Source organism: Petromyzon marinus, chromosome 28, assembly GCF_048934315.1.
Source record: "Petromyzon marinus isolate PM22_M1 ecotype Great Lakes invasive population chromosome 28, UKy_Petmar_22M1.pri1.0, whole genome shotgun sequence".
Lineage (NCBI taxonomy): Eukaryota > Metazoa > Chordata > Hyperoartia > Petromyzontiformes > Petromyzontidae > Petromyzon > Petromyzon marinus.
Window position 1 is genome coordinate 1,946,226 of NC_133694.1, and position 21,338 is coordinate 1,967,563.

The following is a 21,338-nucleotide window of genomic DNA, read 5'->3' on the forward strand; positions in this document are numbered from 1 at the left end:
TACCCACTCACCCTCGCTCACCCACCTACCCACTCGCATGCTCTCCCAGCCGCTCACCCGTCCACTCACCTACCCACCCACCTACCCACTCACGCTCGCTCACCCACCTACCCACTCACATGCTCTCCCAGCCACTCACCCGTCCACTCACCTACCCACCCACCTACCCACTCACGCTCGCTCACCCACCTACCCACTCAACCGCTTCCCCAGCCACTCACATACCCACTCACACTCACCCACCTACCCAATCACACGCTCACTTACCTGCTCACTCAGCGGATCACCTACCCACTTACTCACAGTTGTTGATATGGTCGATTTTTGTTGTGGTGGTGGTCGTGGTTATTGTGGTTGTTGTTGATGTTGTGGTGGTGGTTGTTGTTTTTAGGGCTGCCAGGAGACTAGTGCTGACCGCCACTCCCTGCAGGCGCTGATGATGAAGCCAGTGCAGAGATTCCCCCAGTTCATCCTCCTGTTGCAGGTGAAGGGGCAGAGTCGCACACACGCATAGAGACAAAGATACCCCATGTAGTCTTAACAGACTGTTGGGACAAGTGCTGTTAGCGAACACCAATGAAGGTTGGCACGGCATACGAGGGGGTGGGTAGCCAGAACCACGCCCGACCGCCTTTGTCTCCCGAGTGGCGATGTTTACACACCGCACTAGGTACTCATTTGAGGCGTTTTAAGGCACTCATTTAAGGCTGAGTCGACCAAAGGGAGGCCCAGCGCCAGTTCAAATATAACTCGCCACTGACGTGAGCCGTGGTCGGGAATCGAACTTGGATTCGTAGGGCATTGCGCAAACCACTGCGCTGATACCTACACACACACACGCACAACACGTACACACACACACGCACAACACGTACACACTCACAACACGTACACACTCACGCACAACACGCACAACACGTACACACACGCACAACACGTACACACACACACGCACAACACGTACACACACACACGCACAACACGTACACACTCACAACACGTACACACTCACAACACGTACACACTCACAACACGTACACACACACACGCACAACACGTACACACACACACACGCACAACACGTACACACACACACACAACACGTACACACACACCAACACGTACACACACACACACATAACACGTACACACTCACAACACGTACACACACACACACACAACACGTACACACACACTCACAACACGTACACACACACAACACGTACACACTCACAACACGTACACACACACACACAACACGTACACACACACTCACAACACGTACACACTCACAACACGTACACACACACGCACAACACGTACACACACACGCACAACACGTACACACGCACAACACGTACACACAAAACTCAACACATCTGTCAATCACACTGCGGCCTTAACATTTTAACTATAAAACCGGTGACGTTTCTCGCAGTGGCACACAAAGAGTGGGGGTGTTGCCTGCAACAGCGTGCTACGAGGAATCGGCGTTGCCCGAAACGTCTCCTATTTTATATATTTTATTTTAAGGCCGCAGTGTAATATTGACGACTGTGAGATTTTTAAATTTGTTGTTAACTGTGCTTGTTAACTGTATCGTTGACTGCTTGTGCACCGCTGCTAACGCAGCAACAGTGGCAGGATCACCGGATAATTTGTTCTATCAAAAGCAAAACATCACCTTCACGATCATGATGCAGGTGGTGCACTGCTGGCTGGCGCGTGCGTGCGTATATGAATGTACGTAGCCAACCCCGCTAATTAATCGGAGGTGCGTGGGAAAAATAAGTCCTATAAAGCAGTTTTAAAGAATAGAGTATACAAACCAAATTATTTAAAAGTGCGTAGCCCCAGTGGCTTCCTAATATCGGAAGAGCGTTCCAGATGGCAGACGCGCATCTGAACGCGCGCGATGCGTTGACCATCTTCCTTCGATGGCCACCCAACAATAAAAATTGTGTGCGTGTGTGCACGTGCGTACGCGTGTACGTATACGCGTGCCTGTGTACGCCTGTGTATGTGCGTGCGTGCGTGTTTGCGTGTGTACGTGTGCGTGCGCGCTCGTGCAGGACATGCTGCGGAACACCCCGCGGGGGCACCCCGACCGGCTGCCGCTGCAGATGGCGCTCACGGAGCTGGAGACGCTCGCCGGGCGGCTCAACGAGCGCCAGCGTTTCGCGGGTCGGCGCAACGAGCTTCGCGCCGTCGCCAGTGCCATCCACGACCGCCAGCTCGCCAAGGTGCGCACCTAGCCTGGCGCGGTCGCCAACGCCACTCGGCGGCGGGCTGTCGGCGGCGCTGATGTGTGCGCCGTCCGTACGCTGTGCGCCATGTGTGCACCTAGCCTGGCGCGGGTGCTGCCGTGGACGTCGTGCCTTCCACAACTTCGCGTGGCCTCAGAGTGCACCTCAGCTGTTCCGTGTGGGTCACCGTGTGGGTCACCGTGTGTGTCACCGTGTGTGTCACCGTGTGTGTCACCGTGTGTGTCACCGTGTGGGTCACCGTGTGTGTCACCGTGTGTGTCACCGTGTGGGTCACCGTGTGTGTCACCGTGTGGGTCACCGTGTGTGTCACCGTGTGGGTCACCGTGTGTGTCACCGTGTGTGTCACCGTGCGGGTCACCGTGCGTGTCACCGTGCGGGTCACCGTGTGGGTCACCGTGTGTGTCACCGTGTGGGTCACCGTGTGTCACCGTGTGGGTCACCGTGTGTCACCGTGTGTGTCACCGTGTGGGTCACCGTGTGTGTCACCGTGTGTGTCACCGTGTGTCACCGTGTGTGTCACCGTGTGTGTCACCGTGTGTGTCACCGTGTGTATCACCGTGTGTGTCACCGTGTGTCACCGTGTGTCACCGTGTGTGTGTGGAGGGGAGCCGTGGCGTGATGGTTATCGCACTACGCTACAAACCAGACGACCCAAGTTCGACGCTCGCTCTCAGCCAACATCGGTGATGAATATATCTGAACCGGTCCTATGCCTCCCCGAGGTCGACTCAGCTGTAAATGAGCTACCTGGTGCGGCGTGTAAACCGAGCGTTGGGGAGGTGGTGCTGGCCACCGCACACCCTCGTGCACCGTGCCGTGCCTTGAACGGCGCCGCTCGCGAACAGCCCCGGCACTCCGTCACGGCTACACGGCGGCGGTGGGGAGACCTCTGTCTCTGTGCGCGTCCCCCAGCTGCTGGGCACCGGGGAGCGCTACCTGGTGAGGGTGGACGACGTGACGGAGAGCGTGGTGGGCGAGCGCCGCCTCATCCTCAAGACTCGCCCACGACGCCTCTTCATGCTCAATGACACCATCGTGTGTGCCGGCCTCAACCCCAGGCACGCGCGGGGGCGGAGGGGCCATGGGGGGGGCATGGGGGGGGGCATGGGGGGGGGGCATGGGGGGGTGCCACAGATTGGGCCCAGACGTACAAAGCAAGACCGTCACAATTCTGGCTATCGCCTGATGAAGCTGGTTGTTTGAACCAGTAGCGAAATGTAACAGTACTCGAATTGTAAATGTTGTGGGTTTACTCTCCAACACACCGCTTTTCTTAAGTAGTACCTAATTTACACGTTTTGTTTACATGACAAACCTTACTAATTGGATATGTAGGCTTGTGCTGGGTTTAACGACACATTAATGTCTATGCGATATAACCCCAAAACCCCTTTATTATGCATAATATTGGTCGCAAAAGCCTACGTGTTAAACGGACAAAACAACACTAAAAGATACAAGGAGTTACAGGAAGATACAAGGAGAGACATGGAGGTACATGGAGATATGGGGAGACGTGGGGGAGAGTGGAGATACAGGAAGACGCAGGGAGACACGGGGACATGCAGGGACACGCTGGTGCGCATGCCCAGGGCTTAATTCCTGAAGTTAACAATATAGGCACGTGCCTAGCCCTGCACGCGGGGTGCACGCAGGAAGACACGGGCAGCCACGGGGAGCCGTGTGGGGAGACACGGGGACACAGGGACACACGGGGACATGCGAGGGGGTGTGGAGACGCGTGGAGGTTTATAGAGACGCAGGGAGACACGGGCACACGCGGTGATGCAAAGCACAGGAGGAGTTAACCCCGTGACGTACGCTTATTTCCTGCCACCCGCACACCCCCCCCCCAACCGTGGTCTCCCTGGCAGGATCCCCTACGACGGGAATGGGATGGTCCCGGCTGGGCCCCGCTTCACACTCAAGTGGAGCGTTCCACTGCGCCAGGTGCAGGTGTCAGGGGGGGAGTGCGACGAAGAAGGGGGTGCCGACAAGGGGGCGCCCCCCCCACAGCTCTCCGTGGACCCCAAAGGGAGTGAGTGAAGTCCCTCAGCACGTGAACCCTTGAATTAGGGTGGCCGCGATTTGCCGATTGTACGATTTGAGATCCTTCCAGATAAATAAGTGCATGCACGAGCCAAGGAATGGAACGCATCCAGGGGATGACCACCGAGGAGATGGAGCCATGCGTCCCCGTGCCATGTTGTGAGCCTGTCGTGACCTCATGACCCCGCATCACGACCCGGTGACCCTGTGCCGCCAGGTCACTTGTACTCGGGCCCCGCGCGTCTCTACGTGGAGCTGCAGGAGCTGCACAGCGACTTCCAGCTCATGACCCAGATCTCTCAGCTCACGGGCCAGCTGCACGGAGCCTACGCGGTGAGACTCGCTCACCCGCTCGCTCACCCACTCGCTCACCCACTCGCTCACCCACTCGCTCACCCAGACACTCACCCGCTCGCTTACACACTCGCTCACCCACTCGCTCACCCAGACACTCACCCGCTCGCTTACACACTCATTCGCTCACCCGCTCGCTCACCCACTCGCTCACCTACTCGCTCACCCACTCGCTCACCCAGACACTCACCCGCTCGCTTACACACTCATTCGCTCACCCGCTCGCTCACCCACTCGCTCACCCACTCGCTCACCCACTCGCTCACCCACTCGCTCACCCAGACACTAACCCGCTTGCTTACACACTCATTCACTCACTCGCTCGCTCACCCGCTCACTCACCCACTCGCTCACCCACTCGCTCACCCACTCACTCACCCACTCGCTCACCCACACACTCACCCGCTAGCTTACACACTCATTCGCTCGCTCACCCACTCGCTCACCCACTCGCTCACCCACTTGCTCACCCACTCGCTCACCCGCTCGCTTACACACTCATTCGCTCACCTGCTTCATCATTTGCTCATCTCTCCACTCACTTCACCAACTGATCTACTAACTTACTGGCTGACCCCATCATTCAGCCACCCACTCGCTCACCCATTCAATCACTCGCTCGCTCACTCAATCAACCCACTCACCTGCTCACTCACATACTCACTTCACCCACCCTCCGATCCACCCAGTTACAAGCTCATTCACCCACTCATCCACCCACCCATAGTTGGCATTCCTCACAGCCCCATCATCACGTATGCGGGAATGCAGGACTCGCCATCTGCACAGACTTTGTGTTTCCTCTCTGCTAAAGGCCGATCCACATTCCGCTCTCTGCTGCCCGCCCCCTGGGGACTGCATTCGCTTAGCAATCCCACCTGCTCCCCAACCCGGGTGACATATCTAGAGCACCCAGCCCCACTTCTCATCCATGTGGCTGATGGGATGCGCAAATTTCACTTTTTTACGTGAAGGAGGCGTATCGTCTGCTTATTTAGTTCGTTATTTATAGTCTCCACAACGACGCTGGTGATTATTTTTGTGTTGTGCATTGCTGTTTAGTTTTGCGTCAAGCTCGGACCCATGTCTAGCAGAGACGGCGGGGGGTCCTTGCCCATCAACTTGTGGCGCTGTGCCACTCTGCCACCCGATTGTGCGCCTCATCGTTGAACCGGTGGCACCTGGGTCTGTCCCGTAACCGCCTGAGACACTTAAGTTTAAGTTTCATTTATTTGTTACACGGATGATCACTTCACCGGTGCGTGCGTGTCTTTGTGTGTGTGCGTGCGATGTGTAAAAACATCGCCACGAGGGAGACAAAGGCGGCCGGGCGCGGTGCTGGCCACCCCATCGTGTGCCGTGGCGCCCTTCGTAGGTGCTCGCTAACAGCACTTGCCCCGGCGGTCTGTGGAGGCTACACGGGGGACCTTTGTCATTGCAGACGATGACCCCAGCGCTGGTGCAGGAGTGTGCGGCCTCGGTGCAGCGACTCATCCAGCAGAAGGAGGCCCAGATCCGGGGCAGCGATCGCTGCCGCGTGCAGCTGCAGCTGCAGGGAAAACCAGACAAGTAAGGGAAGGGGGGTGGGGTGGCACACGGGGGTACACACGAGGGTACACACGGGGGTACACACGGGGGTACACACGGGGGGTACACACGGGGGGTACACACGAGGGTACACACGGGGGTACACACGGGGGTACACACGAGGGTACACACGGGGGTACACACGGGGGTACACACGAGGGTACACACGAGGGTACACACGGGGGTACACACGAGGGTACACACGAGGGTACACACGGGGGTACACACGAGGGTACACACGAGGGTACACACGGGGGTACACACGAGGGTACACACGGGGGGTACACACGGGGGTACACACGGGGGTACACACGGGGGGTACACACGAGGGTACACACGGGGGTACACACGAGGGTACACACGAGGGTACACACGAGGGTACACACGGGGGTACACACGGGGGTACACACGGGGGTACACACGCGGGTACACACGAGGGTACACACGGGGGTACACACGGGGGTACACACGGGGGTACACACGAGGGTACACACGGGGGTACACACGAGGGTACACACGGGGGTACACACGAGGGTACACACGGGGGGTACACACGGGGGTACACACGAGGGTACACACGGGGGTACACACGGGGGTACACACGAGGGTACACACGAGGGTACACACGGGGGGTACACACGGGGGTACACACGAGGGTACACACGAGGGTACACACGGGGGTACACACGAGGGTACACACGGGGGTACACACGGGGGTACACACGAGGGTACACACGAGGGTACACACGGGGGTACACACGGGGGTACACACGGGGGTACACACGAGGGTACACACGGGGGTACACACGAGGGTACACACGGGGGTACACACGGGGGTACACACGAGGGTACACACGGGGGTACACACGGGGGTACACACGAGGGTACACACGGGGGTACACACGAGGGTACACACGGGGGTACACACGGGGGTACACACGAGGGTACACACGGGGGTACACACGAGGGTACACACGGGGGGTACACACGAGGGTACACACGGGGATACACACGAGGGTACACACGGGGGGTACACACGAGGGTCCACACGGGGGTACACACGAGGGTACACACGGGGGTACACACGGGGGTACACACGGGGGGTACACACGGGGGGTACACACGAGGGTACACACGGGGGGTACACACGAGGGTACACACGGGGGTACACACGAGGGTACACACGGGGGGTACACACGGGGGTACACACGGGGGTACACACGGGGGGTACACACGAGGGTACACACGGGGGTACACACGAGGGTACACACGGGGGGTACACACGAGGGTACACACGGGGGTACACACGAGGGTACACACGGGGGTACACACGAGGGTACACACGGGGGGTACACACGAGGGTACACACGGGGGGTACACACGAGGGTACACACGGGGGTACACACGAGGGTACACACGGGGGTACACACGGGGGTACACACGGGGGTACACACGGGGGGTACACACGGGGGGTACACACGAGGGTACACACGGGGGGGTACACACGAGGGTACACACGGGGGGTACACACGAGGGTACACACGAGGGTACACACGGGGGTACACACGAGGGTACACACGGGGGGTACACACGAGGGTACACACGGGGGTACACACGAGGGTACACACGGGGGGTACACACGAGGGTACACACGGGGGTACACACGGGGGTACACACGGGGGTACACACGAGGGTACACACGAGGGTACACACGGGGGGTACACACGGGGGTACACACGAGGGTACACACGGGGGTACACACGGGGGTACACACGAGGGTACACACGAGGGTACACACGGGGGGTACACACGAGGGTACACACGAGGGTACACACGGGGGTACACACGAGGGTACACACGGGGGTACACACGGGGGTACACACGAGGGTACACACGAGGGTACACACGGGGGTACACACGGGGGTACACACGGGGGGTACACACGGGGGTACACACGAGGGTACACACGGGGGTACACACGAGGGTACACACGGGGGTACACACGAGGGTACACACGGGGGTACACACGGGGGTACACACGAGGGTACACACGGGGGTACACACGAGGGTACACACGGGGGTACACACGAGGGTACACACGGGGGTACACACGGGGGTACACACGAGGGTACACACGGGGGTACACACGAGGGTACACACGGGGGTACACACGGGGGTACACACGAGGGTACACACGGGGGTACACACGAGGGTACACACGGGGGTACACACGGGGGTACACACGAGGGTACACACGGGGGTACACACGAGGGTACACACGGGGGGTACACACGAGGGTACACACGGGGATACACACGAGGGTACACACGGGGGGTACACACGAGGGTCCACACGGGGGTACACACGAGGGTACACACGGGGGTACACACGAGGGTACACACGGGGGTACACACGGGGGTACACACGGGGGGTACACACGGGGGGTACACACGGGGGGTACACACGAGGGTACACACGGGGGGTACACACGAGGGTACACACGGGGGTACACACGAGGGTACACACGGGGGGTACACACGGGGGTACACACGGGGGTACACACGGGGGGTACACACGAGGGTACACACGGGGGTACACACGAGGGTACACACGGGGGGTACACACGAGGGTACACACGGGGGTACACACGAGGGTACACACGGGGGTACACACGAGGGTACACACGGGGGGTACACACGAGGGTACACACGGGGGGTACACACGAGGGTACACACGGGGGTACACACGAGGGTACACACGGGGGTACACACGGGGGTACACACGGGGGTACACACGGGGGGTACACACGGGGGGTACACACGAGGGTACACACGGGGGGGTACACACGAGGGTACACACGGGGGGTACACACGAGGGTACACACGAGGGTACACACGGGGGTACACACGAGGGTACACACGGGGGGTACACACGAGGGTACACACGGGGGTACACACGAGGGTACACACGGGGGGTACACACGAGGGTACACACGGGGGTACACACGGGGGTACACACGGGGGGTACACACGAGGGTACACACGAGGGTACACACGGGGGTACACACGAGGGTACACACGGGGGGTACACACGAGGGTACACACGGGGGTACACACGAGGGTACACACGGGGGGTACACATGCCTAAACAGCCTGTGCAGACTACACGGGAAATCTTTGTATTTACATACACGTGTGTGTACGTGTGTGTACGTGTGTGCGTGTACGTGTCTATGTGTGTGTGCGTGCGTACAGGCATGGCCGCCCCGTGTCGTTCGTCTCCGTCTTCCACTTCTCGTCTCCGGGAGCCAGGGCCTCGTGGCTGCGAGACCTCAAGACGGCGACGCTCTCACTCGGTACCCCCCTGATCCGCCATGATCCCCCTGTGATCCCCTCCTGATGGCGCCTGCTCCCCCATCATCCCGTTTGCTCCCCCGCGACCTCCCCTGCTCCGACGTGATCCCCCCTTGATCCCTTCTGATCCCACATTCCCCCGTGTGCCTCTGGTCTCCCCCCACATCTCCTTCTGCTTCTCTTGCTCCCTCTGTGTAGCGTGGGGTGATGCGGTGTTATCGTGCCCTTAGGCGCCGCCCAGGCCCGGACTTAGCCATAGGAGTAGCAGTCCATAAGGCAAATGCCCGGTGGGCCGGTGGGCCGGTCTGTGTGGGGAAATTGTAAATGTGACCATAGTAAGTAAAAAAATATAAAAAGTTATACATTAAATTTTTGTTTTATTACATTGCGTATTTCCGTTCTCTGTTAGCCCCAACGATTCTTCCTCACCGGCCCCATTTGTGTTTTTGGACCCAGCCCCAAGTGGGCCAATGAGATCGCACGGCAAAATCACGCTCATACGTCAACATTTAAAATCTAGCTGCTCCATTGCCCGAATTTGGGCCGGCGTGTTTACAAATGCCTGGGCTGATTTTTAGTCCCAGTCCGTCACTGGTGCAGAGACTGTGAGTGCAGTGCGTGTCCGCCAAGTGTGGAGAGAGTGTGACTGGATTGTGTCCGAATGTGGAGCTCTCACGTATTGTGCGCATGCACGCCTGCCTACACACGTGTTGTTCCTCCCTGACTCAGAGGATGCGAACCAATGGGGTTGGTTTAGCGCAGAGGACGAGGACCGGCCACAGGCTCCACACAGGTGCCCGCTGCTGCTGTCTCACATGCCCGTGTTCGAGGCCGGGACGCAAGACCTCAGGGTGAGCCACGGGCAGGGTGGGAGATGCACAAAGACAAAGACCCCCCCGTATAGCCGTAACAGACCGTTCGCTCAAGTGCTGCTGGCGAGCAGCACCTGTGAAGGCCGACGCGGCACGCGAAGGGAGTGGGTGCCCAGAATCACGCCTTTATCTCCCCCAGTGACGATGTTTACACACCGTACCCAGGTACTCATTTAAGGCTGAGTCGGCATAACGGAGGCCCAGGACCGGTTCAGATATTCGTCTCACCCATGTTGGCCCTGAGCAGGAATCGAACTCGGGTCGCCGGATTCTTAGGGCAGTGCGTAAACTACTACTCTGCCACTCTCCAGCTGCAAGTGCTGTTAGCGAGCACCTGCACGCACGTACACACACAGAAACACGCACAGAAACACGCACACAACACAACAAACACAGCACTTGCCCCAACAGTCTGTCTTGCTATAGGGGAGTGTGTGTGTGATGTATGTACATGGACTGTGTACGTCTGTATGTGTATCATGTGTATTTGTGTTGTTGTTGTTGTGTGTCTGCATGTCGTGGGTCTGCGTGTCATGTTTGTGTCATGTCTGCGTGTTATGTTCGTTGTGTCTGTGTGTCGTGTCTGTGTTCTGTCTTTGTGTTGTTTAAGTCTGCGTGTTCTGTCTGCGTGTTGTGTCTGCGTGTTCTCTCTGCGTGTTGTTTATGTCTGCGTGTTGTTTATGTCTGCGTGTTGTTTATGTCTGCGTGTTCTGTCTGCGTGTTGTGTCTGCGTGTTCTCTCTGCGTGTTGTTTATGTCTGCGTGGTCTCTCTGCGTGTTCTGTCTGCGTGTTGTATCTGCGTGTTGTGTCTGCGTGTTGTTTATGGCTGCGTGTTGTTTATGCATGTTGTTTATGTCTGCGTGTTGTTTATGTCTGCGTGTTATGTCTACGTGTTGTTTATGCATACGTGTTGTTTATGCATGCGTGTTCTGTCTGCGTGCAGCCCGAGTGCGCCGTCTATAACCCGGTTCCCTCGTCGAGCGTGGGGGAGGGGTGGCGGCACCAGCTCTCCCTGGGCCAGGGAACCATCTGGGTGAGTGGGGTCAGGGGTCACGTTGACGAGGTCAGGGGTCGTCGTGGTGGGGTAAAGGGGGGGCACGGTGGTGGGGTTACAAGTCATGTTCGTGGGGTGAGGCATCATGGTGGTGGGGTTAGGGGTAACAGTGGTGGGGTGAGGGGTCACGGTGGTGAGGTGAGGGGTCACGGTGGTGAGGTGAGGGGTCATAGTGGTGAGGTGAGGGGGTCACCGTGGAGTCCCCTTCTTTTCTCTGTGTCTGTGTCTCTGTATGTCCTCATCATCAACCTATGTGCAGATATGGAGTCTGTGTCTGTCCCCGTGTCCCCAGATAGGGAGTGGGGATGCGTCGATGGGCCAGCTCAGCGTGCTGTCTCTTGGCAACGCGGAGCCGCGCGTCACCGAGGGCTTCAGCGTGGAGGCGCGCGTCCTCTGCGCCGAGTTCGTCCCCGCACCCCCCGACCCCCCGACCCCCGGGGGCTCCCCCCCCGACCCCTCCACCTGGCTCGCCCTGGACGACGGCAGGTGAGAGGTCGGGGGCGTGCACACGTGCGCGCGTACTTGTGTGCGTAGGGTGGGAGGCGGCGCGGTTAGCGCACAGCGCTGCGAACCCGGCCGACCCGAGTTCGATTCCCGCTCACGGCAAACATTGATGACGAATATCTGAACCGGTCCTGGAATTTCCCGAAGTCGACTAGATGACTACCGGCTGCGGTGTCTAAACATCAGCACTGGGGAGACAAAGGTTGGCCGGGGGTGGTGCTAGCCACCCACCCCCTCGTGTTAATGGGTGCTCGTTAAAGGCACTTGCAGAAAGAGTGCGTTAAAGGCTATACAGGGGACCTTTGTCTTTGTATGACCACGTGGCTGTACCTGTGAATGTGTGTTTGTGCGCGTGTGCAGCGTGTGCGCGTACCGCAGCAGCCCGGCGTGTAAGAAGGTTCGTCTGTGGAGGGAGCCGACGCCCGGGGGCTCCCCCGCCAGCAGCTTGCGCTACGCGCACGGGCACGTGTACGCGGGACTACGTGACGGCACGCTCGCAGTGTACATGCGCGGAGCCGGTACGCACGGCGTGCATGCACACACACTAAACGTATTTATATCACACGCAATATCACCTATATCCCCGCGTGTTCCCGTTTCTCCATGTCCTTGTGTGTCCATGTGTCCCTGTGTGGCCCCGTGTCTCGTCGTGTGTCTGCGCGTCCCCACGTGCTCCCGTGTGTCCCCGCGTGTCCCCGCGTGTCCCCGTAGACGCGGCATGGGCGGTTCACGCGACCTTCTCGCTGGGCTCCCTCCCGGTCCCCGCGCTGCTTCCCGTGGGAGAGGCGCTGTGGGCCGCGTGCGGAAACCACATCGCGGTGCGCACCGCGGGGGGAGAGGCGGCCACCCCGGTAACCGCTACAACCGCCTTCCGCCACAACCACCACGACCACATCTACCGTATCCACTCCGACAACCTGTCTCTCTCACCCACGCCCTCGTGACCCCACGTCTATCCCCCCCTCCCATCCCTGTTTTTCCCCCCACACCCACATCGCCCCTGCGTCTCTCCTATCGTGTCCTTGTCTCCTCCTCCATGCCTCCACCTTTGTGCCCCCCCTCACCCCCCCTGGCAGCAGGCTGGGTTTGAGGCGCACCCCGAGGCGGAGGTGCACGTGTGCCAGGTGGCGCTGGCCGGCGTGGGCGTGTGGGTCTCCTTCTCGCGCGGCACCTCCCTGCGCCTCTTCCACACCGAGACGCTGGAGCAGCTGCAGGACGTCAACATCGCCACGCCCGTTAACCGCATGGCGCCCGGTACCACGCGCAGCAGCAGCAGCTACGCGCAACCACCACGCACAACCACGGGCAACCTTGTGCAATAACCGCACCCAACCACGCACAACCACGCACAACCACCATACCCAACGACGCACCACCTTGCGGAACATCCACGCGCAACCACGATGCGGGACAACCATGCGCAACAACCACACGCTACGTGCAACAACCGCACGCAACCATCTGCAACCACACGTAACTATCCACCACCATGCGCAAAAACAACACGCAACCACTCACAACCACATGTAACCATCACACGCAACCACTCACAACCACTCACAACCACATGTAACCATCACACGCAACCACTCACAACCACTCACAACCACGCACGACCACGCACAACCACATGCAACAATGCACAACCGTGCGCAGCAACCACACAACGCCGTATCGTGCACAACCTCAATTTGCTCACAGGCCTTAATGGGTGCCCGCTAACAACACCGAGGCGCAACAGTTGTGTTGAAGTCGTGTTTGTGTGTGCAGGTGGTGCGGCACAGCGGCCCCTCGTGGTCACGTGCCTGGCCAGCTGCCCGGGCCTCCTGTGGGTGGGCACGAGCCTGGGCCTCATCGTCGCCCTGCCCCTCCCCCGGCTGGAGGGGCTCCCCAAGCTCACAGGTCTCACTCACACTCCTCACTCGTCTCACTCGCACTACTCACTCGTCTCACACTCCTCACTCGTCTCACACTCCCCACTTACACTCCCCACTCGTTCACACTCCCCACTCGCACTCCCCACTCGTTCACGCTCCTCACTCGCACTCCTCACTCGTTCACGCTCCTCACTCCCTCTTCTCGCTCCTCACACTCCTCACTCACACTCCTCACTCACACTCCTGACATTCGCTCAGCAAGCACGGGTCTCATTCACGCCCACTCTCATACGTATTCATGCTCACTCGCGCTCAAAGTCACACTCACTGCACTCAACTTCACCCAGTCACACCGACTTACACTCACACCCACCCACTCACCCCGTCACACCCACCCACTCACCCCGACACACCCACACACTCACCCCGACACACCCACACACTCACCCCGACACACCCCCCCACTCACCCCGTCACGCGCACTCACAGCCATCTCCCCCTCGCGGTGCCAGGCCGAGGCATGGTGGCGTACCACGCGCACAGCGGCGCCGTCACCTTCCTCGCCGTCGCCATGGGAACCAGCGCCGCCGAGGCAGGGGCCGAGGCGGCGGGGACTCCCTCCGCCGCCGCCCCCCCAGGGTTCGAGGTGCACCACCCCCCCGACTCCCCTCTCCCCTGCGGCCCGGAGTCCCCCTTCGCCCTCGACGAGGGGACCGCCCTGGGACCCGAGGGGGCGGGCGGCGGCGAGGGGGCGGAGAGGGGGGGGGACGTTGGTGGGGGGCGACGGGGGGCCCGGGCGGCGGGGGTCTCCACGGCCCTGGTGGTTTCGGGGGGACTGGGCTACCGCTCCCTGCCGAGACCGGGGGGCAAGGCCCCCCAGGGCCCCCCTCACTCCCAGCACAGCCTCATGCTGTGGTACTACCCCGTGTGAGCTGCGGGGATCGTGAGGACCCAAGGGGACCTATTGGGGAACCTGTGGGGGGGACTTGTGGAGACACAGGGACCAGTGGAGACTCATTTGGACCTATGCAAAGGAATGTGGGGACCCAAGGGAACCCATTGCGACACAGGGGACCATTGACAACACATTGAGGATGCGTGTAGACCTGTCGGGATGCACGGGGACCATTTGTTGACTTATGGGCTGCCCTGCCCTGGGGACCTATAGGGAGACCAGGTGAGCAGCAGGACCCAGTGGAGGCCAATGGGGACACAGGGGACCAGTGGGGACGCAAGGGGACGCCGTCTGAGCAGGACCATCAGTGGGGACCCATGGTGGGGGGGGGGGGGTACTCGACACTACAACGCTTGTGGCATATAACCAAAATAATGGGGGGGCAGGGTTGCCTCTGGAGGGATTATAGGTTGTCGATTCTTCCTCCACCCCATGTGGAATGGTCCAGCCCATAGCTGTCTCTTCACTTGGGTCGGTCCACTCATGGAGGGGGGGGGGAATTCTCTCGATGTTGGACGGATCTATCATCACTTTTTTGCCGCTTGGAATTTTATTAATCGATTTTTACCCACGGAATTTTTACTCAGTTACGCGACGCCACAGCGCCACCGCGGCGAGCAACCACTGGGGGTGTATCCCACATTAGCCACTTCTAACCCAAATTCCTCGCCCCGCTACTCATCCCGATTCCTCACCCCCCCTCTCTTCACCTTGCTCCTCATCCAACTCCACTCCTCGCCGTGTTCTCAAGCCACAACCGAGACGACCGCACGTGCCGGATCATTGGCAAACACGGCAGGCCGCCGCCTTGGCGATAGCGGGCGAGGGATGTGGGAGGTGCCTTCTAAACCACGAGGGTCGCGTAGGGTTCAGGGGAGGTCACGAGGGGGTCACGTGGAGCGCTGTTACGTGTATTTAAACTTGTAGACGCTGGTGTTTGCGGCCGGGGCGCGCGTTCTGCCCGGGTCACGGGGCGCGAGCGGCGCTAATAAACTCTCGCTTATGCAGCAGCAGCAGCGGATTCTCTGTCTCGAACGCGACGCGGGATGATAGCGGGGCGAAAAGAAAATTACGCCACCAAAAACAACTTGTTTAAAAAATATATTTATTTACAATCGCTTCATTAACCACAACTCTGCACCTCGGTATGGCTGAGCAGAGGTTGTCTACGCCACGCGTGGCTGCCTGTGGAGGCAGCAGGAGCGAGGCCTGGTGGATCGCAGTACAGATGTCGCGAAACTCCCTTCCCGTGGGGGTCGAGGAGGTGCCGCCATACCCATGGCTCGCTCAGGAGAAGGTAGTACAGCAAGCGTGGATTCATCTTCATGTGTCCCACCTATACGGGATAGAGTGTTGCCCCACCTTGCACGTGCGGGTTTTCTCCAGGTGCTCTCTGGTTTTCCTTTCGTGCATAAGCACGCGCGCGGCTCCGTGTGTGAGGATTGCGCAACGTTGTACGATGTGGTTACGGACGCGCGAGAAACACTCAACATTCTTGTTGCTGAACGGGAAGCACCAAACCCACAGAGTCTCCATGGCCCGGGGCCGCCCCGGTGCTATCCCCAGAAAAGACATTGGCCTGGGTTAGTGGAGCCCAGTCCCCCCCTCCCTTCTCCCTCCCCTCACGGTCCCCTGCCCGAACTAAGGTCTGTGGTTGGGGGTGGCCCTGGGGGCAGGGGGATCCCCACGGCGGATTGGCTCTCAGTCTTGTGTGCCTCCTCCACCTGCCCACACACACAACGACAAAGACTGCCCATTTAGCCTTACACAGACTGTTTGGGGCGACTGCTATCTGCAAGCACCTATTAGAGCAAGCATGGCACTTGAGTGTCGGTGGTCATGACCACGCCCGGCTGTCTTCGTCTCCCCAGTGGTGATGTTTACACGACACACCAGATGTTCGTTTAAGGCTTAGTCGACCGAGGGGAGGCACAAGACGGTTTCAGATATTCGTCACCGATGTTGGCCTTAAGCGGGACTCCAACTCTAGTTTCTGGGTTTGTAGTGCAGTGAGTTTGCCACTACACTACCGCTCTGCACCAGCTCAGACACTTACGTTCACATGCGCATACACATACACCAACAAGTACAATAACCACCCACAACAACAACCACAATTCGCTACTGTGGGGAAGACATCACCATGGTGCTTGTGCCAGGCTAGGTGCACCTTGAGGTCACATTAAGTGCCGAAGGTGCGCTGCCAGGTCACGGAAGAGACCCAGGTGCCGCGGGTTGGTTGAGACAACTGACAGATTCACCACCTGTGCTCACTACTGCGCCTAGCGCTTCGCTCGTTGTTGTCAGCGTCACTCCTCTACCCTCCACTGATGTTGGGAGGGCGACTTCCTCCAACTGCCCAGTAGTATCCTTCACGAGCCTCCTCCAAGGAGGCCGATCTTGACTCCGCTGGTCCCGCCCAGACAAAGACGAAGAGCCCCCATGTAGCCGCACAGACAATGTAACGACAACAACCGCCGTTCACGACTGAGTGGCGGTGACGTCACCACTGCGCTCGTGCCATGCTAGGTGTCAAAAGGCCCACTGGCAGGAGGTCACGACCGACTGAGATGACCGAGATGACCCCGGCAAACGATGTAGCCGCACACACGCACTCGCCTGCGCGGGGCTGCAGCAGTCCTGGAGGAAGAGGGTTGCGAGCGTGCGGAGGCGGGCGCTCTCCGCCTGCTGCAGGCGCAGCATGCACTGCACCACGGGGAGCGCCGCCCACGGCCCGCGCTGCTGTCGTTGGTGCCGATGCTGGTGCAGCAGCACCAGCGCGGTGATGGCCGAGAGCACCGTCTCCTCGCTCGCGCGCGACAGGCAGCGCACCGCCGCCTCCACGCCCCCCGCCGCCTCGATGGCGTCCCGGCAGCGCGGGTCCGCGGACAGGTTACACAGGCCTCCTGCGAGGGGGTCACGAGAGTCGTGCGGGGATAGGGGGCATGGGGGTGGAGGTTGGTTGTGGTGCAGGGAGGTTATTGGCGTTGTGGTTTGTGGCTGAGTGTGAGTGTAGTTAGGTGCTGTTCAGTGTTAGTGGTTGTGGTTGAGTGTTAGCGTGGTTGTGGTTGAGCTAGTGTGTGACTATGTTTAGTGGATGCGTGTTATTAGTGTCAGTTCAACGGTCGCGGTCGAGTGCTTGTGTCTCTCCACCCACCCATGCCGAACTCCGCCGTTCTCTCTCTACTGCTGGTCGCTGCATCGCTGAAGAGCGCGGGGACCTGCAGCGCCAGCAGGAAAGGGGCCTGGGTCGGGTCCGACGCGAAGTTGGCCAAGTTCGCCAGCACCTGGTCACACGCGCCTGCAGCAGGGGTCAGGGAAGGGTCAATACAGGGTCAAGGGGTTAGTGGTGCTGGGGTTTATTGATGTCAGGGTTTGTGGAGGTCATGGCGGCCTGGAGGGGGGGTTAAGGCTATTGGGGGTCAAGGTTCACCGCCAGTTTTACAAACACGCCGAGAGGCTCATGTGACATACGTAATGGTCACGTGATGTGGTTAATGGGTCACGGGGTGTAAAACTATCACTATTTTTATTGTACCAGGTTAAGGCCCACTGAGCTGTGTAGCTCTTTTTTCAGAAGCGACCTGGCCACAAATGATGGCTCAACGAAGTGTAAATGTATTGCAGCCAAATACTCCACGCATGTTTCTAAATGTTGAGGGGAAACCCGGAGGACCCGGATAAAAAAAAATCCATGCAACCACGGGGAGAGACGCACGCAACTCCAAATATACAGCAGGCGTCAGGGTTGGGATTGAACCCACGACCTCATGTATACATCTCGCCACCGTCCAGTTAAAGGAGTCTCGGCGGGTTGTGGGAGAAAAGGATGACGAGGTCAGGTTTATGATTCACGGGGGTCGGCCGGAAATCAACGGTGGCAGCCCTGCCCACTCGTAGGTAGCCACGCCCAGTCCCCCACTCGCCTTACCCACAGTGCGTGGCCTCTTGTATAGGGACTCCTATACTTGTGAACATTCGACTTGCGAACTTTCAGAGATAAGAACAAACCTGTCCGTATGTCCAGTTTCCTGTTCGGACTGAGAGTCTCAAGTTAAACCGCCGCACAATAAATGGGAGTGGTGGCATCTACATCTCCAGAACGTGAACCAGTGGCATCGACATCTGCTGAACGTCAAGAACCAGTGGCATCTACATCTGCAGAACATGAAGAACCAGTGGCATCTACATCTACAGAACGTGAAGAACCAGTGGCATCTACATCTGCAGAACGTGAAGAAACAGTGGCATCTACATCTACAGAACGTGAAGAACCAGTGGCATCTACATCTACAGAACATGAAGAACCAGTGGCATCTACATCTGCAGAACATGAAGAACCAGTGGCATCTACATCTACAGAACATGAAGAACCAGTGGCATCTACATCTGCAGAACGTGAAGAACCAGTGGCATCTACATCTGCATAACGTGAAGAACCAGTGGCATCTACATCCGCACATCGTGAAGAACCAGTGGCATCTACATCTGCAGAACGTTAAGAACCAGTGGCATCTACATCTACAGAACGTGAAGAACCAGTGGCATCTACATCTGCAAAACGTGAAGAACCAGTGGCATCTACATCTGCAGAACGTGAAGAACTAGTGGCATCTACATCTACAGAACGTGAAGAACCAGTGGCATCTACATCTACAGAACATGAAGAACCAGTGGCATCTACATCTACAGAACATGAAGAACCAGTGGCATCTACATCCGCAGAACATGAAGAACCAGTGGCATCTACATCTACAGAACATGAAGAACCAGTGGCATCTACATCTACAGAACATGAAGAACCAGTGGCATCTACATCCGCAGAACGTGAAGAACCAGTGGCATCTACATCTGCAGAACGTGAAGAACCAGTGGCATCTACATCCGCATAACGTGAAGAACCAGTGGCATCTACATCCGCATAACGTGAAGAACCAGTGGCATCTACATCTGCAGAACGTGAAGAACCAATGGCATCTAACATCTACAGAACATGAAGAACCAGTGGCATCTACATCTGCAGAACGTTAAGAACCAGTGGCATCTACATCCGCATAACGTGAAGAACCAGTGGCATCTACATCCGCATAACGTGAAGAACCAGTGGCATCTAACATCTACAGGAGATTATACAACTTAAATCCATTCCCCGTGATTAATGGACTCGACAGAAGTAAAGTTGGGCCTTCCGAACAAATCGACTTACGTAACAGAACCTCTGGAGCCCAACTCGTCGGTAGGTTGACGGGGAGTCTCTCTCCCCCCCTCCTCCCCCTGCACTTCTTTCGCACCGTACGTAGCCCACCCGTGCTGCTGCGTGGCGGCGTTGGGGCCCTGCCACTCGGGTAGCGCCGCACAAGCCGGGGGGGGGGACACTTTGACCCCTTTATCGGCCACTGCACGCAACAATGTCAGCGAGACGGCGAACATTGATATTTCAATTCATTTACCGCTGGGGAATGGTATTGCCTTTCTGTGCCACTACTGTAAGTGGAGACCCTATTTAAGTTAATAGGCGACATTTCGGGCAATGACGTCGCCTATACAGTATATGTACTGTATATACTGCATAACGCACTGTACTGTACAGTATATAGTGTATATACAGTGCGGACAGTGTACAGCGCGAACACGGCGCTGTATACAGTACACACTGTACAGACTGCGTGCGTACAGTATAAACAGTGCGCACGCGGTTGTATACGCAGACTGTATGCACTCTTACAAACACTGTGTACAGTACTACAGAGTGAACGCAGTGTGTGGCTGACGCGGGGCGTGTAGAGGATGGGGCACTGCACCCTCGTCAGTCGAGTCCTGGTACTCGGACACCAGCGCCTGCAGGAACGCGAGCCGCTCCGGGCCGCAGGGGTCGCTCCGCTTCCTGCCGCCGCCGCCGTTCACGTCCCAGGACCCCTGCATCGTCCCCCTCGTGTCGCCCCCCGCGGGTCCCGCCACGGGGTCCCCTCGCTGACCCCCCCACAAGACTCCGGCTCCCTGCGCCACCGAACAGCGCCGCACGTGGCCGGCTTCCAGCCAATCGCGGCTGGGTTAGCTGCGTTGTTTGTAACCAATGGGGGGAGCCCGATGTATTGGGAGGAGTCATATGGCAACCCTCGCCAATGAGAAAGCGGGTCACAAAATGTACGAACAGTACGACGTTTTATTTTAAAAGGTTTCATTTGAAAGTTGTATTTGTACATTTGTTTTGTTTACCTTTCCTATACTTTTCACTCCTATCGTGCTTTTTTGTGCGTGCACTCCTATAGGTTTTTTGTATTGTAACGTTGCCCCCCTATTGGACATCTGTGGGGGGAAAAAAGCGCTTCGTAGCTCATCGGATTTCTCCAAATTCGGTGGCTGCCGTCACGTGGCGCGCTCAGCCAATCGGGCGGCTGCATTTGAAGGCCTAGTAAGATGGCGCCCGCCTATCCCGCGCCTTGAGGCGTTGCGGCTGCCGCGGCGT

At 58.4% G+C, this 21,338-nt stretch overlaps 2 protein-coding genes across 3 annotated transcripts in view; one reads left to right on the top strand and one right to left on the bottom strand.

Moving 5' to 3' along the window:
- Positions 1-15,879, top strand: part of LOC116946869 (rho guanine nucleotide exchange factor 10-like) — a gene marked incomplete at its 5' end in the record, with an annotated part of 20,827 nt that extends 4,948 nt beyond the window's left edge. The window contains 15 exons of the mRNA XM_076070169.1: positions 392-484; positions 2,073-2,243; positions 3,180-3,325; positions 4,142-4,305; positions 4,534-4,649; positions 6,112-6,239; positions 9,512-9,612; positions 10,340-10,461; positions 11,426-11,515; positions 11,829-12,022; positions 12,401-12,558; positions 12,752-12,891; positions 13,117-13,294; positions 13,811-13,942; positions 14,430-15,879. Coding sequence (XP_075926284.1) covers positions 392-484; positions 2,073-2,243; positions 3,180-3,325; positions 4,142-4,305; positions 4,534-4,649; positions 6,112-6,239; positions 9,512-9,612; positions 10,340-10,461; positions 11,426-11,515; positions 11,829-12,022; positions 12,401-12,558; positions 12,752-12,891; positions 13,117-13,294; positions 13,811-13,942; positions 14,430-14,848 — 2,352 coding nt within the window. The remainder of the gene's footprint in view (positions 1-391; positions 485-2,072; positions 2,244-3,179; positions 3,326-4,141; positions 4,306-4,533; positions 4,650-6,111; positions 6,240-9,511; positions 9,613-10,339; positions 10,462-11,425; positions 11,516-11,828; positions 12,023-12,400; positions 12,559-12,751; positions 12,892-13,116; positions 13,295-13,810; positions 13,943-14,429) is intronic.
- An 81-nt stretch (positions 15,880-15,960) lies between these two features.
- ARMC7 (armadillo repeat containing 7) lies at positions 15,961-20,939 on the bottom strand. 2 transcript variants are annotated; one of them, XM_076070244.1, is made up of 4 exons: positions 20,644-20,939; positions 18,030-18,173; positions 17,492-17,778; positions 15,961-16,596 (listed from the first exon to the last, which is right to left on the bottom strand). In XM_076070244.1, exons 1-4 carry the CDS (start codon positions 20,792-20,794, stop codon positions 16,495-16,497), a joined length of 684 nt encoding a protein of 227 aa, XP_075926359.1. In that variant the 5' UTR covers positions 20,795-20,939; the 3' UTR covers positions 15,961-16,494. The 2 variants fall into 2 exon arrangements, with proteins under 2 accessions (XP_075926359.1, XP_075926360.1); XM_076070245.1 differs by having other exon boundaries at positions 20,674-20,930.
- Positions 20,940-21,338: the final 399 nt, after the last annotated feature.

Coding starts and splice junctions, on each gene's coding strand:
- ARMC7 (XM_076070244.1), bottom strand. CDS start 20,794: ATGCAGGGGTCCTGGGACGTGAACGGCGGCGGCGGCAGGAAGCGGAGC. Junction 18,174..20,643: donor CCATCCTCTACACGCCCCGC/GTCAGCCACACA, acceptor CCCCTGCTGCAG/GCGCGTGTGACCAGGTGCTG. Junction 16,597..17,491: donor ACTGCTGCAGCCCCGCGCAG/GCGAGTGCGTGT, acceptor GTGTGTGGGCAG/GTGGAGGAGGCACACAAGAC.